The sequence below is a fragment of the Rattus norvegicus genome, chromosome 15 (genome assembly GCF_021556685.1).
Source record: "Rattus norvegicus strain SHRSP/BbbUtx chromosome 15, alternate assembly SHRSP_T2T, whole genome shotgun sequence".
Lineage (NCBI taxonomy): Eukaryota > Metazoa > Chordata > Mammalia > Rodentia > Muridae > Rattus > Rattus norvegicus.
In genome coordinates, this window is record NC_141548.1 from 38,719,251 (window position 1) to 38,736,612 (window position 17,362).

At 47.1% G+C, this 17,362-nt stretch overlaps 1 protein-coding gene across 10 annotated transcripts in view; it reads right to left on the bottom strand.

Moving 5' to 3' along the window:
• The window catches only part of Tnfrsf19 (TNF receptor superfamily member 19), a 90,918-nt gene that overhangs the window by 24,968 nt on the left and 48,588 nt on the right, over positions 1–17,362 (bottom strand). For all 10 annotated transcript variants that reach the window (XM_087585272.1, XM_087585269.1, XM_087585273.1 and 7 more), the window contains 1 exon segment: positions 9,583–9,668. In XM_087585272.1, coding sequence (XP_087441398.1) covers positions 9,583–9,668 — 86 coding nt within the window.

Below are 17,362 nucleotides of genomic sequence, written 5' to 3' on the forward strand. Positions count from 1 at the left end.
GCAGCTGGGTCTCTCTGTCCTTGGGTCTCCTTATTTGGGCCTTTCTCCACACTTTACTGCCCTTATAAACCACTTCATCCCGGCATGGGGGGGCCATCCCTTAATGTGCAGCCTGGGCTAAGCAGCAGCCCCTGCCATTTAAAGAGCAGTTGGCCTGAAAGAGAGGCAGAGTCCTGTCACCTGTCATTCGTGGGCTTCTCACTTTGTGTTTCCGTGCCTGTGTGGGTGTTTAAAGATACCTGGCATTCCTCAGACGCTGCCCATCTTTTTGTTTATTTTATTTGTTTATTTTGTTTCTGCCCCAACACCAGGATTACAAGAACACTCAGCCATACTGGGCCATTTACATGCAGGTTCTGGGTGGAACTTAGACCCTCCGGTTTGCCTTTCAACTGAGCTATTTTTCTACCTCAGGAGTTACTCTTTTTAAGCAGATTTTAATTTGTCTTTTCAGCACTGTAGACTTTGTGGACAACCGTCTGAATAAAAGTTTATGCCAACACCTTTAAGGCACCTGGATGAAACGGAGCCCTCACTGGGACTCGGGGATATTTGCATGTGCAAACTTTAAACAGCAAACAAAGAAAGCGAGAGAGCTGGGGGGCTGTGGGCTCTGCAGGCTCAGTCCCCTTTGGGATAGGGGTGGCAGAAAGGCTCTGTAGCTACCTGGCTCGGGAAGTGGCTGTGGCTGTGTGCATAGCTGTCAAAGCCATTGAGTGGCATACTTCAATAGGCAACCCTCTCACAAGAAATTATGCTTCAATAAAATTGAAAACCTATGGTTAACGGTTACCTCCTTTTTAAATTATAATTGAGTATCAAGGAGAGATGATTTTTGAATATTTAAGAGAGTGGCTAGGTGAATCTCAGTATGGTTAAAGGCTGTCTTGGGAGTTCCTAAGATACTTTCTCTGAGATGATCAAGGTAAACAGAGCAGTTGGGACAGCGTTCTTTTAAAGACTCAGCGGGAGACTCTCTTAAGCTGAATTAATTTCTACTTGAAATTCAGCTTCAGGTTTCTAGTTTGAATGGGAGGGGCTGGGCCTGTGTTAGGGTCTCCTGAGTGCCGCACTCCAGGCAGATGCCAAGCCTGGGCCAGCTTTAGCACTTCAATACCCCTTTTTGGCCTGTGGGGTATTTTGGCCGACTATTTTTTTCGGCAGTGACTCAATTACACTGTTGACTGTTCTCTGGCTGCATTAATTACAGAATCTGAAAGGCTCCTGCATCTGTGCTGAGCATGTACAGGCCTCTTCCCTTGTCATTATTCCCAAAATAGTACAGAACAGCCATGCAGGTCGATTCAAATCTACAGTTGAATTAAATTACACGGAAGATGTCTTATATGAATGCGAACCGGTTTGATACAAGAGCCTGGAGCATCCAAGGTCACTGGCCTCTAAGACTGGGAGTCCCACCCTAGAATCAATCCCCAGGAGACACCAAGACGTGACCATGCATTTTTTTTACAGTGTTGGAAATAGAACTTGGTCCTCATTCGTGCTAGGCCAGCACTGCACCGCTAAACCACATAACCAGTCACACTGTGGTTTATAATTTCTTAATCTTGGCAACTGGGAGTTCACTTATGAAGTAGCTTGGAGCTTGGCAGTTCTGTTGTCAGGCAGACCCCCCGCTGAAACCCCTTTCTTCTTCCACAGAAGTAAGAGCCGGCCAGCAGAGCAGGCTGAGAAATGCCAGTAAGGATTCCAGACCCTTCTTGAACTGGAGAGGGACTTGCTATGTTGCACTGTTCTGGTACTTTCTTCATTCAATAATGCAAGTAAAATTTCTTAGGTTAAGGCCCCTCCTCAGGGAGCCGACTAGGAAGTAGCTGGACACCAAGTTTAAAGGCTACCCAACCTGGTCCCAGCTAGGATGTGAACAGTCCCCAGCACATACCAACCACATCCTGAGAACCAACACTCTCTGGATGAAAGGTTGACTCTTAAGTTCCTCTGAATCTGTGACTGCACTGAATTCTCCAGCTGCGGCTTCTCCCCTCCATCCCCTCCCACTAATTTCTTTCCAGTGCTTCCTGGGCACTCACAGATCACAGATTCACCTGCAAAAAACTCTGCAGCTCGTCGATCCAGCCTGACAGGTCTCATTTATTATTTTTAAAATAAGCTGGACTTAATCTAAAATTCATTCAATGTAGTGATATCCTTTAATCAGATACAGATTATTTTCCCATGAACAAATATTTAAACCAGCCCATAGGTTTAGCCGTCTAGAAGAGTCTGGGGAATAAAGCTGAGAAGGAAGTTGTGTTGGGGATCGGTAAAAACTGGTTCCTTGTTTCTCAGAAGGATCGTCCTTCTCTCCAGACGCAGACAAAGACCCACAAGAGCAGCTCCAGGCTTAGGGGACGGTGTGATCTAGTCAAAACGTCTAAATTTCTGCTCTTCCTTCCACAGAGAAATGGATGGCTTGTATTGAGAAATTTCTATTGGGAAAAAAGGATGGCTACAGGACATGTGAGTTTAGAATACCCTCAGAAGAATTTCTGACTCCTACAGCTGATGAAACCACAGACAAAGAACTGTTTAGGGCCAAGAGTCTGAGACAACTGGACAAGCATACAGAACCAATGGCCTGGAATTCTCTAGAGAGGCCAGGGTATGTGGACTGAGTTGCAACAGTCCCTGCCTTCCCTGGAAATGCTGTATTGTGAGGGGTGTCGATTACCTAAGGACCCCAAGTATGACCAAGACTAAAAAAGCAGCAGACAAAGGAGAAGGCATAATGGCTGACCTCCGTGGCCCCAGCCCTGGGGAGGCTGAAGAAGGACTGGCACACCAATCCAGGATGGTCTAGGCCAGAGTGAGATTCTCTCAAACAACAACAAAATAAAACAGGAGGAAGAAAAAGACTCCCTTAGATGTTACTTGATCACCTGCCCGCCCTTTGAAGCTTCCGGAAAAACAAGAACTCTAATTACCATACTCAGTGACATTAGACAAAAACCTCCTGGGGGGGGGGGCAGTCAGTCATCAAGATGACTGTTTGCCTTGCACTAAAGGTCACCCAGTGATACTGAGCTTTGGGTCCCTGTGGCCGCTCTGGGGTCAAGATCATCAAGCTCACGTTGGTCTGCCCCTGCCTTCCGGTTGCATCCAGTTCTCTAGTTCTCTTGCCTCCGGAGCTGTCTCACTGTTTGACAATTCATACAGCAAAAGATAAGTTTGCAGCCAGAAGTGAGAGCCGCGGGGCTGGAATCTCAGTGGTATAGAGGCTAAGGCGGCAGGATGCCAAGTTCAAGGCCAGTTTGGGCTATATTGGGAGACCACGTCCCAAAGAACTAAGATTTGGGAACATGGCTCACGTCTGCCAGGGGCAATCCCTAACATGGAAAAGAGAAGCAGATTTCAGGGGAAGCCTTTGAAAAGTATCCTCTGCAGAAAGGTTCCGCTGGTGAAAGTGTCCTCTGCAGAAAGGTTCCGCTGGTGAAAGTGTCCTCTGCAGAAAGGTTCCGCTGGTGAAAAGTGTCCTCTGCAGAAAGGTTCCGCTGGTGAAAAGTGTCCTCTGCAGAAAGGTTCCGCTGGTGAAAAGTGTCCTCTGCAGAAAGGTTCCGCTGGTGAAAGTGTCCTCTGCAGAAAGGTTCCACTGGTGAAAGTGTCCTCTGCAGAAAGGTTCCGCTGGTGAAAAGTGTCCTCTGCAGAAAGGTTCCACTGGTGAAAAGTGTCCTCTGCAGAAAGGTTCCGCTGGGGGGGGGGGGGATGGTGCAGGTTATGTTTGATAAGCACCCTTTGAGATGAGGACTACTGTGACTTATTTTTCAATGAAATAATGGAATCACATAACAATGACAGGAAGAAAGGGGCAAAAAGCTTACAGACTGTGGCACCTACTGTTCAGTCAAGAGGGAGAAGTGGGGAGGCTGACTCTCCAAGGCTGCCTCCCCCACACCAGGGCTGCCGGCCTCTGCTGTGTTCCTTTGATCTTCCCTCCTATCTTCCCTATCTGGCAGGATCTGTTTAGCAGGAGACAGCTAACATCAGGCATCTCTGTGAGCAGCTTCCGCTGTGGGATGCCGAAGGTATTTGTTGGAGCACACAGCCACACCCCGCTGTCCTCCACAGGACACCGACACCTGCAGCAAGGCTGGAGGCTCCTGAGCAGCCTCCTTTCCAGCAGTGACCTGGCTAGACACCAGCGAGTCTTGGTCTGGGGACCAGAGACAACTTCACAACTCCCAGTAAGCTGAGCCCTTCATTAGTGCGTAACTGGCTTTGTGGACCATAATGCAGGGGTTCCGGTAAGTGTCCTGGAAAATCTGGCCTCTGAGTATTAGCAAACTCACCGAAAAGACTACTCGAGAATCAACAACAAAAGCCCCATACATGTGCTAGGTACACAGAGCAAGTGTGGAGGACCTTGATGGGCATCTGCACACACTGCTGTACAGCGTGGTGTACCTTGTGCTATGGGCACCTCTTCTGTATCTGCACTGTGCCTTTTTTTTTAAATTGGATATGTTCAGTATGTTCAGTCACACGTGCACACATCTGTGTGTGCTGAAGGTCAGAGGTCAATGTCCTGTACCTCCCTCGGTCATTTTCCATCTTATTTTTTGAGACAAGGTTTCTCAGGCTGGAGAGATGGCTCAGCGGTTAAGAGCACTGACTACTCTTCCAGAGGTCCTGAGTTCAATTCCCAGCAACCACATGGTGGTTCACAACCATCTGTGATGAGATCAGATACCCTCTTCTGGTGTGTCTGAAGACAGCTACAGTGTACTACTCCTATACATAAAAGAAAATTATTTAAAGAAAAAAAAAAAAGAGAGAGACAAGGTTTCTCATGAAATTGGAGTTGGAGCCCATCGATTGCTAGACTGATGGCATGCGCCCCAAACCCCGCCCCCACGCAGCCTCCAGTGTTGTGGCTACACTTCCGTGACCGTGCACAGAGCTTACGTAGGTACTGTGGATCTGAACTCAGCTCCTCATGTTTGCACAGCCAGTGCTTTAGGGGATGAGCCACCCCAGCTCCCTTTCTGAGCGCTTTAGAGAGCTGCTGCCTGATAGGGAAACAGGGACGATCCAAGCGGAGTGCGATCAGTGCGGGCAGGGGCTCCAAGAACACTCGTGAACCAGTGTGGCCGGTGAACAGCTCTGTGCACCAGGAAATGCCTGATGGCAGATGGGGGAGACCTGGGGCAACGGAGAACAAATCTCTCCACTGCTTATTTGTGCGGCAAAGGAAGTCTGAATGGAGCTCTGTAGCCTGTGCCCGGCTACTCGGCAGGCTGAGACACAGAATCACTTGAGATGGGTTCAAGACTAGCTTGGGCATCACAGTGAGACCGCAGCTAAAATAAAAGGGAGCCTGAAAGTGCAGCTTGGTGGCAGAGCGCTGCCTAGCATCACGAGGCTTGGAGCCAGCACCGCGACATAAGTTCAATAATACACATTGTCTAAACAGACACTTCTTTACAGGGTGAGCCTGTGGCCCTGCCACTGCAAAGTGATTTAAACACAAGAAAGAAGTGCCCGTCCCCTGTTGCCACAGTTACTCTTCTGCTGCTGTGATAAAAGCATCTTAAAGAAGGATCTATTTCATTCCACAGTTTGAGAGTACAGCCCACGATGGTGGCAAACCCGAGGTGGCAGGGGCTTGAGGTAGCAGGTTGAGCTAGGCACATGGGCAGGTGAGCGATGGTGCCTGGCTCTGAATTCCCACCTCAGTTAACCAGATCAAGAACATCCCTCACAGGCCCGTCCAGAGTCTAACCTAATGTAAAGGATCCCTCACAAGTGTGCCGAGAACAGCAGTTCCCAACCTGTGGGCTGCCACCATCGGGAAACACATATTCCCAGTGGTCTTAAGAACAGAGACACAGCTCCGTAGCAAAATTAGTCATTAAGTAGCAATGAAAATAAATTATGATTGGGGATTCCTAAATATAAAACACTGACATAATTCCCTTTTTTTTTCCTGTAAGCCATAAGAAGTTTGAACGCTGTGTTGTGATTGAGAGGACAGAGGAGGCCCTAACTGTGACCTTTCTGACGGAGTTTTGACCTTCAGCTGTGGCTCCGCCTAGAACTGACCTATGACCTGAGCAATCACTCTTCTCTTTGACTCAGTTTTATTCCCTGGACAACAGGGATAACATAATACCCAGGTAGTAGGGTTGGGATATAACTAAGTGAACGAGTGTCCAGTATGTTGCCACAAGCCCCCGATCTAACTCAGGACCCCCACCTCCGTGCTGGTCTGCCTTACTCAGGTTACAACTTCACCTGCCTTCTGTCCGTTAGCTCTCATGCCCTGACCATGCACTTAGGGATATGGTAGTTCGGAAGTTGGCTCCTCCAGGGACAGTGCCTGCATATACCTGTCTCTGACACCGGTACCCAGCAAAGGACAGTGCAAAGGGGCAGTCTACTCATTGATGTGCTCTTTGATTTGAGGAGCCCTCAAATCAGCTAGTCTTTTGCCTTTACCCATCCCCCACCCCACCAGTCGCATGCTGAGAACCCCCATAACAATGCAGTTTGTGAAAGTGAGGCTTCTATCCACCCACAGACCCTCTGCCAAGTCACCAATAGCATTACTCGGTGGTAGTAATTGGCTGATCTTAGAACATGGGGGGCTGACGGTGCATTGTGGACAAAAGGCACTTCATGTAAAATTCCCAACTGCAGGTGTTGTTCTGACTGTATCATATGTGCGCCCACTTGGGACGATAAGGAGAGAGGGGAAAACACCCGAGACATTTTAGAGCTCAACCCTGCCTTGGGTCTGATGAAGATTGCAGAATCTGTGGGATTTTCTGGAGTACTGTTTATTCGATTTGGAACGCTGCTGTGGCTGGAATAAGTGGTTTAGAAGTGATTCAAAGTGGCTTTCAGCAGAGTATGACTGTGTTTAAAGTGTGTTTAACCTAGATGTTTGCTTTGTTCTCGAGGGCTCTGTACAACAGGCCACGTGACTCTGAAGTCATACCCATGAGATAACTCTCTGCATGTGGGAGAAAGGAGAGCAGGAGGTGCGCTGACCTGCAGTGTTGGCACTTTCGAGTGGCTCGGCGCTTAGAAAGTAGATCCCAGATCCTCATACTGATGCGTAATGAGCCACGTTGTTAAACAGTGATTATTTTCTAATCACTTGGAAGAACTTTAAAGGCCTTCTTACGTCAGGAATTAAAGTCATTTCAAAATTAACTTTAAAAGGATATTTGAACTTACTGCACATTTACGTTTGCTTAAGGGGGAAAATATAGAGAAACACCAGCGGTCCCCTGAAGGAGACATTTCAGGGCTTTATAAAACTCATCTAGAGAAGCACAGCATTTCCAAGTTCCTCCTAGTTGATTTGCCATCTATATGCGTTTTCAAAAGAGAGATGTAGGGGCTCCCGATAGGGCAGGCAGTTGATCTGTGCACACCACCCGTCCCCTTCCCCAATTCACGTATAGCTTTTCCTACATACTATTCACAGGCTTTGCTGAACAGCGTGTCACAGAAGCGCTTGGACTGAGAGTCTCTGCCAACTGCCATGTTGCTGTTGCCCTGCCCAGGAGAGCCAGAAGCTTTGCCACCATGGAGAGATTCACACACCACACCCTCCTGCCTGCCTGTGTGTGGCCAAAGATACTAGAACTTACTTTTTTGTTGTTGTTTTGTTGTTGTTATTGGTGGTGGTGGTTTTAGACAAGGCATTACTCTATACCCCAGGTTTGCCTCAAACTCAAGGGCATCCTCCGGCCTCTGCCTCCTGAGTGCTGAGACTATGGCTGAGTGACCGTGCCTGAGTCAATACCAAGACTTTTCATCTCTCTACACACTGTGCTTAGCCATCTGATAGTCTCCGTGCTTGGGAAACATTCTTTTAAAGAAAACAAAAACAAATTTAAAAGCAAATGAGATGCCCGTCTTTGGAAATGGAATACCAGTGTGCGTCTGCATTTTGTTTTGTTTTGAAGAAGAGGAGAAAAGAGTGTCTCTGGGACCCTCCTCCAATCTAGTACCCAGATCCCGGGACCACAGCTCATTCTCTGAGCTGAGCTTGTTCCCCCTCGCACCGTGAGACAAACCCTGCTGCTTGAGGCAGCCAGAAGGAGCCTGGGAGGCTCAGGGGCACAGGAACCCCCCAAGGGGCCTGTAGGAGAAGCTCTTTGTGGATAAACTGAAAAGCCCTGAGGAGAAACACAAACAGGAGAATCACTTTCTCCTTTGAGGGGATTAGTTAAACTTTGGAGCTTCCTGAGGAAGGTGCCAAAGACAGCAAACCTTAGAGCCAGATGAAGCTCACCAAGACAACAGACTCTCCATCTGTGACAGGAGAGCCCTCGGCTGGGCCCTGCACCTCCGACCTCACAAGTATCTTTCTTTACTTTCTAGAAAGTCTGACACACGGAGGAATGTATAATTCTGTCTGTTAAACTGATTGTCTTTTCCAAGTTGTATGACCAAAGGCTTCATAAGACATGAGAGCTGTCTGTGAGTCCCATGTTCAAAGGCACTTTTCATGCTATCTAAGCTTAGCTATCGAGAACCCTAAAGGCAACACATTCCAGAGTCTCAGACTTTTGATTGTATTAAATCAAACCGGGCACATCAAGTGGGGGCGGGGTGGGGTGGCCTAGTACTTTCCAGCTCTAACCTGGTCTGTACTGAAGCCATTTGTTTAATAGTCATTTGCCTCCTAAAGACGAAAGACAAGCAGGACCCGGCCGTTGAGTTTTAGTTGGCAGGGGGATATTTCAGGAGTAAACGCATCAAGAAGACCCATGAGTATCTCCTACATGGGAGATTTGTGGAGCGTTGTTAAACAATGAACCAACTAAGAAAAGGCCACCAGAATAAACTGCAGCTTCGTTTGTTTGCTTGTTTGTTTCAGAAAGAAGCAAGAGGGTCGATACCATGCAGAAAGTCTGTCCTGCAAGCCCTGCTGGGACAGCAGAGCCTGCCTCACCCTTTGCTGACCGACCCCATCCCTTGCCTGGGTGGTTGTCGGGCCAGCTTTTCTTAGCATTAAGACAGTGAGCAGCCAGCATGCAGGCCGAGAGCACAATAACGGCCCTTGTTTCCAAGGGAGAAAAAATAATGGTTCAAAGACTAATATTAACACAGAGACTCCAGTGTGTCCTGTGTTGCTGCCCCCAGCCCCAGTGAGTGCAAAGAGGCTTCTCTACTCGATGATTTGACAGGTGAGAGGAACAAAAGAGTTAGTGAGCGGGGAGTCCAAGATATATGCTAAGGAGGAGGAGGGAGTCCTGGGACGAACTTCAGAAAGTGTCTGCCCCTGTGTGATCCTATCAAGGACAGAGAAAGGGAATCCCAGCGTGGTGTGTGTGTGTGTGTGTGTGTGTGTGTGTGTGTGTGTGTGTGTGTGTGTGTGTGCATTAGTCCCCGGACAGCCCAGTGAACCCTGGTCTCCTGCACTGAGCATCTAAGATGAAGGGTGGGAACGAACAGGACTCAGGAATGCAATGCCGGTTTCCCTTGGGCATGCAAATCAAAGGTCGCTGTGGACTGAGGCACACGATAAAGGGCTTTTTAGACACAGGGGTTTTTTGTTTTTGTTTTTTTTTTAAACATTCTGCTGCCACTTGGCCCATCACTCACAGTGTGGTTCGTAGGGAGGAGGTGGGTCTCCGCAGGGCACACACTCCATGTCTTGAAAACCAACCAGTTTGGTCTTCCGGTAAAATCTGGAAGAGCAAGGAGAGAGTCCTAGTTAGCGGTGTCACCTAAGGCGAGCATCACGTTGTGGGTCAGGCAGCCTCTGGAACCAACACTTGGTGACAAGAAGCAGCCAAAGGCTGAAGGGGGTAAACCCCGCACAGATCCAGCTCCCTACATAAAACTTCCGGTTCCTCTCTGTGATGGGTCGGATGCAGTGAGCTCTGGCAATTTTGCCGTAATCTCGGCCACAAACACCTCTTAAATAAAGTACTGGATTTAGCATTTGAAATTTAGGAGCCCAACATATATATATATATATTTTTTCATGTTACATACTAAATAATTGTGGTTGTTTCTAGACGGTAGAAAGTCAAGTCATTCAAGACTCTGTTTAAATAAAAAAATTAATTAAATTTATTTAAAGAAAACATAAAGCATCAATGACATAACTAATGAGCAGCATCAGATTTTAAATTATTATGATTATGCTACTGTCTGTAAATTAAATTATAGGGACAAACTTAAAATCACCACTGCGAAGGTGGGGGTGCAGCCAGGAAAAGAGCGCATTCGTTCTCCACAGAGCATCATTCAGTATAAACCAAGTCTCCGTGCAATTAAATTGGGTTTGAAATGCTTAAGCTTCTAAATAATCAAATGAATGCAAATTGATGTGGAACTATATTTATTTTACTTGGAAAGTAGGGGAATACACAGGAGGCAGAGGGGGTGTTAGGCAGGAGGGAGGCTGGGGGCAAAGGAACAGACTATGATGGACCAGAAAGGGACCCTGGTACCATCCATCCCTAGAGCCAAATAAAAGCAAAGCTGCCGGAGCATGAGAGGGAAGAAAACAAACTTTAAGGCTTACTAAGCTGTTCATTTACTCACAGCCCGTCTTAAAACTCCAGTTTCTGAATCGTGATCTTTATATTTAGGGGAGGGGCTTTTTTAAGCCACAACTAATGTCTTCGGTCATTACCACCTGACCGGTAATTTAGTGATTATCTGGAGCATTAGAGTCTGACCTTAAGTCCACTGTGTATTGTGAGCCGTTGGTCTTGTGGAAGCTTTATCTCTGTTTGGAAAAGGTCTTCGCCGAGCTTGCTGTGGGCTGGCAGGCCTGTAAACCAGGAGGACCGAGGCCAGCCAGAGCAGCAAGGGGAGGCACCTCAAAATAAAACAGGACCCAAAACTCTTAGATCCGTTGCCTAAGCCACAGCAGTAGAACGGCAGCAGACTGAGCTCTGAATGCTTCTGCTGGACTGAAGGACAGCACTGGTGGCTCCTCTGGTCCCTCTGCAAACTGTGCCCATGCGGCCCTTTGCCTGGGGTTTCTACTCAGTATTTAGTGGTCATTCAGACATGGCGGGACTTCTTCCCCTCCAGCCTCACAGCACACTGGCCCTTGAAAACACGATCTACTCTAATAAATTATTTTGGCGACTAGATTTTGATTATTAGGGAAAACACGGCCATCAAAACTGTCTTGCCACGGGGGAATTTCTTATTTTTAGAATGTCAAATAATGCCTATATTCCATTTCAAAATTGATGTTTCTGTTTTTTAAAGTGGTTTTAGAATATACATTTCACGCCTGTAGTATTTGCTTTAAAAATGTTGGATATTACTTTTTCATTTGCTTTTGCTCTTATACAAAAAGTTTTTCTGTATTGAAACAACTCAAAGACTTTGTCACTATTTAATTAAATTATATTTGATCATTTTCTGGATGGGAATATAAAAATATCAATATATTACAATATTTATTTATTTTCAAGACAGGCTTTCTTCTGTGTAGCCCTGGCTGAAAATTGTTCTATAGGTCAGGCTGGCCTCGAACTCAGAGATCAACCTGCCTCTGCTAGGATTAAAGGCGTGAGTCATAACACTGATTGTAAATATATTACGATATTTATTACAACATAAATATATCACAATATTTGACAAGACACATTTAAATAAGAAATTTCCCTTCCGTCGTTTGTCTTTGTTTAGAGACAGAATCCCACTAGTAGTCCAGAGGGGCCCCAAGTTCACCTTGATCCTCCTCTTTCTGTCTCCCAAGTGTGGAAGTGAAGTGTTAGCTGCCACATGTGGCCTCTACTGCTTTTGTTCAATATTTTCACATGCAGTTTTCTGTTGTGGCAAAAAGTGCACACCAGCAAGTTTCCCATGGCAAGCACTTTCAGGTGTGCACTTGTGAAACATAGCCCTGGACTTCCTCGGCTTGCCAGGCTGAGGCTCCGGTCCTGTCAGGCTGAGGCTCCGGGCCTCTTAGCCCCTATTCTATGCACCGTAGCTCCTCAATTGCCCTTCCTTCTGTTCCTGCAAATGTGACCACGCCACGTACGTCATCTGAATGGCCACTTCGGCACTGTCTGTTTGTGACTGGCTTATTCCGTAGCATGTCACCGTGTCGGAGCATGTGACAGGACTTGGTCTCCCAGGAGTCTAAGCAACATTCTGAACAGTTCCCTGGGAGAACGGGTCCGTTGTATGTGGTCCTTATCCGTCTGTCTGTGAGGGTTTGCGCTCCTCATTGTGGAGACTGTCAGTAGTGCTGTGACGGACACAGGTGTATGCCTGTCACTAAAGGACTCTGTTAAGGACTTTCAGATCAGAGGTGGGTTGATGGTTGTATGGTCGTTCTCTTAGCATCTGAAGGGCCGCCACTCTGCTTCCCCAGTGGCCACACAGTCCCCTGGCCGAGCACAGCAGCCAGTTCTTGCTTCTCCATAACATCGTATTCTCCTTAGTTCTTTCAGGTTATGTTTAGCAGTAGCCATTGTAATGAGTATGAAGTGAGAAATCACTGTGCTTCAATTGGCTGTTTCCTGAAGACTACTGATGTGAACGTCTTCTTGTAGGCCTCTCTGCCGATAGCAGATCATCTTCACACCACTGCTATTTGAGTCCTTTCCCCATTCTTTAATCAAGTTACTTGATATGTGTTGTCCTTGTCATATTAATTCTTTATACTTGGGTATTAACCTCTTATCAGAGAGTTGTAATTAGCAAACATTGACAAAAATGGTTGATCTTTTGTGTCCATGTGTGGAGGTGTATGAAGGGAGGCCAGAAGTCAGTCTTGGGTGTTGTTCTTTAGGTGTCTTCCACCCTTTTTTTTTTTTTTTGAGTAAAGTCTTTCCCTGGTCAGAGCTGGCAGGTGAGGTTGGGCTGACTTACCATGAGCCTCAGGGTCACCGCCCCAGCACTAGGATTACAAACCACCACTGCTGGCTTTTCCCACACAGGTTCTGAGGCTCAAACTCAGGGTCTTACACTTACAAGATAAGGACTTTACCAAGGTGTCTCTCCAGCCCCTGACCTGTAGATGTTTTCTCTCATTCCATAGGCGTCTGCTAACTGTCAGTGTATGATTGGATGCTGGCTCTGTCTTGTTGCCCAGGAGATCTTGAGTTTGATGTATCATTGTTGATTTTGGTGACTGTGCCTTGGTGTCACATCTAGAAACTTTCTCCAAATCCAGTGTCATAAAGTTTTCTCTTGTATTTCTGTAACATTAGGTTTTATTCTTTCTTTTTTAAGATTTATCTTATGTGTATGAGTATACTGTAGCTGTCTTCAGACACACCAGAAGAGGGCATCAGATCCCATTACAGATGGTTGTAAGCCACCATGTGATTGCTGGGAATTGAACCCAGGACCTCTGGAAGAGCAGTCAGTGCTCTTAACCGCTGAGCTATCTCTCCAGCCCCCATTAGGGCTTATTCTTAAATCTTTAAATGAATTTGAGGTTGATTTTTGTAGAGTAAGGTAGGAGTCCTTCTGTTGCTTCCACGTACCCCGTTTCCTCAACTCTTTCTCCAGTGGAAGCTGTCCTTTTCTCTTCTTTTGCATTGCTGTCAAAGATCACCAAGCGTACCTGCAAGGGCTCGTCTCTAGCCTCCACTTTGCATTCTTTTGGCTCCTTTATCTGTCTTTGCACCACGGTATCAGATAGTACAGGAACAAGTCACAGTCAAGTCAAAGTAGAAGATCAACCAAGCACTGAGATTTATCGAGTTTTAGATTTATTCCCACTATAAGTGGCATAGCTTCCTACTGCATTAGCCATTATCCTGCTGAGGTCAAAGGTGAACCCCGGGTTTTGCTCCTATCACCTTGTGTTCTTTTGAGATAGTTTCTCTCACTAGCCTGGAGTTCATTGCACAGGCTACACTGGGCTAGGAAGGACTGCACACACCCACACCCACACCCACACACTCACACCCACATTCAAACACACACTCACACTCACACACATTCAAACACACACTCATACACACTCATACACACACACACACACACACACTCATACCAGGGTTGGCCTTTTGATTATAGGTTCTGTAGACTCTGGTCTTGCCTGGCCATTACCCTGCCACTTCCTCTCTCTCTCTCTCTCTCTCTCTCTCTCTCTCTCTCTCTCTCTCTCTCTCTCTCTCTCTCTGCTTGTTTAGGGTACCACAGTTTGGGACACAGAAACAAGTGCAACTGCATTTCCAGCCCAAGTGAGACAGGAAACAGATTCTTCAAATGAAACGAAGTGAAAGGGAACACAGATCTTCATTGTGTGGTTGCAGAAGCTCCAAGGTGAATGTCACCCCCGGTTCTCACACACACAACATAAAAGGACAAACAAAACCCATACTGGACGTTGCTCGATCACTGTGTGATGAAAACTGGCGTGTAAGTATATCTTACAGATGCAAAACTCACTGATGGTGGTTGTGAGGAGACGTTTTGTAGTGAATCCAATCCAAGCTGGACTGGTTACCTGATGAACGCTGGTTAAAAATGCTGTTCTAAGAATGCCTGTGGTAGACCTCCACACTCCCACCATAGAGAGCTTTTCGGCCATGCAGAGCCACGGCACAGTCAGCCCTGGTTTTACAGTGTCCTGGCCTGTGGCCTATGAGCCACAGTCAAGCTAAGACTCAACTCTGCCATGCATAGGATAGTGGATGGACCTTAGTGACAGCTTTGTTCATGCCAGCACTTCAGGCTCAGGCTGGCCAGTCAGCCCTCGGTGTACTGTGCTCAAGAGTCCACAGCCATGACTGCACAGTGCCAGTGACAGGACAAAGCATTAACTGAATCACAGTCACTTACGGCCAGATAAGGATCTGGGCAACAGGAGAGAGGACAGGAAGTGTGCAGGCCAGTTCAGACAGCTCTCCATAGCTGGAGGCCATTGGGAAGCTTGAGGGTGGAAAGGCCTGGGACTAAGAGTAAACAGATAACTTGAGTCGTTTTCTGTGAAACTTCCTGGTTCAACAGGCACCTACCCAAGCAGGATGCTCAGCCCTGGGAGAATCCTTGACCCTCTGCTCACAGCTAGGTGACTTGTGGCATCAGTCACCACTCTAAGGACCAGCTTCCTTCTCTGTAAGGAGTACTCAATGCCCCTTCTGACTTAGCAGCCTGGTTTTGGTGACAGTACAATCCACAAACATATCTAGTTCTAGGAAGTGGTCATTAAGTGGCTTGGCCACCAGAAACATTGAAGAGCTACAGAGGCCAGGTTATGCTTTGCAGGAATGGACTCCAGTTCCCCACAGAGGAGAAATGATGGACCACGTGAGGCCCACTGTCACTCTGACACAGACTCCTCTAGTTTGGTTTCTATGGCTGTCATCAACACCGTGACCAAAAGTCTCTTGGGGAGGAAAGAGTTTACTTCAGCCTACACTCACAGTCCAGCACTGCGGGAAGCCAAGGCAGAACCTCAAGGCAGGAACCTGGAGGCAGCAGCCGAGGCAGAGGCAATGGAGGAGTGTTGCTTACTGGTTTACGTGCGCACACACACACACACACATACACACACACACACCACCCACAGCAGGCTGGGCCCTCAAATAAAATGCCTCACAGACTTGCCTACAGGCCAATCTAAAAGAGGCATTTTCTCAGTTAAGGTTCCTCTGCCCAAATAACACTCTAGTTTGTGTCAGACTGAAATAAAACAAACAAACAAACAAACAAACAAACAAACCCCTGAACCAGGCCACAGCCATCTGAAGCCTTGCCGATTAATGAGCAATCCTGTCTCATAGCTATTCAGTGTTTACAAGGCACTGGGCGCTCTCCTAGGAACGGTTATGCTTTTCATGTTCATTCCTCCAATAACTGCGGGATGGTAAGATGCTCAGATGACAGCTCGTGAGTTACTGGCAGGAAGTCAATGAGTGCACCCGGAAGCCAAGGAAGTGGGTCTTTGTCATCTCTTAGCTTGTGGGCATCAAAGACAGCAATTTACACACACAGGTGGGCACACACAGACACATACCACATATGCACACACATGCGTATACATATTTACACACACAACACATGTACACACACATACACATACCATACACACACATACACATATAACACACACACCATACACACCTGTGTGTGTACACACTCACACTACACATGCACCCAGACACCACAAGCACACACACACATGCACACGCATACACACACATGCACACACACACACACAGGACATGCTGCATGAGCATTACTAGTGCATTGTTTCCTAGAGGCCACACCCACAGGAGCCATCTTACCTCCTCTTGCCACAGCTGTGTTTGTGTTTGGGGGGTGCATGTGTGCATATGGTGTGTATGTGCACGGTGGCATGCGTGGGGTGTGAGTGTATGTGTGTGTGCATTTGTCCACATGCATACCACACCCCAGTGGAGTGGAGTTCTTGGTAAAAGCCCAGGATGCTGCCTTCCAGCCAGTGTCTCAGGTGCTGCCTCCCTAGACTTGCAACCTGGGGCCTCAGTTTAGCCCCATTCCCCAGATGAGACAAGACACGCACAGACATGCTTCCACCACAGATCTGTAGATCACAGGCAATAGAGGCATGCCAGAGGTTCCAGGAATGTTCTTCAATTTCGGCTTGCATAAAATTAAAACTCTATTAATAGTTGTGCATGGTGGTACATGCCTGTCATCCAGTATGGAGAGAGAGGCAGGAGAATGAAGAGTTCAAGGTTATCCCAACCCACAATGCAAGATCTTGTCTCAAAAGAACAGTCCCCCTCAAACTGTCATAGCTGCATTTGTCTACAGTCATAACTTTGAAACTATGGCACTTTTAATTCCATTTTAAAGTGACAGATCTGTTAAGATAATTCACAAACTATACAAGTCAACTACTGAGAGGGCTGCATGCCAATGGTATTATTATAGCCATGGAGCTGGGTAACTATATCTATGATTGATGTTATAACATTTTATCATTCCCAGGAAAAAACGTCTAACCACTATCATCACCCTCATCCTTCACAATGTTCCCCAGCCCTCAGCCCAGGCTGCCCAAGTGGGTTTCCCATATCTGTAGGTTTACTGTGCTAGGCATGTCACCGAGGTGACCATTGGCTGTGCAGCCTTCTATAACTAACTGTCCCTTTCATTAAACACAGTATCCCTCAGATCCGTCTGAGCTAGGTGCAGCATTTCCTCCCTTTTATTGCTGAGTATTGTTCAACTGTACCCAGTGCTGTCCACCCACGCATCCATTGATGGACATTTGGGTTTGTCTGAAGTCTCTCTAGAGTGATGGAAGGAATACCACAGACTAGGTAGGTCACGTATTAAAAACAGAAGTCATTTCCCATAGGTCTGGAAGCTGGGAGGCCTAGAGACTGGGTAATAGAGACAGAGGCCATGAGAGTCATTTGGTATCTTCATGAAGGAAGAAACACTGGAAGGGCAA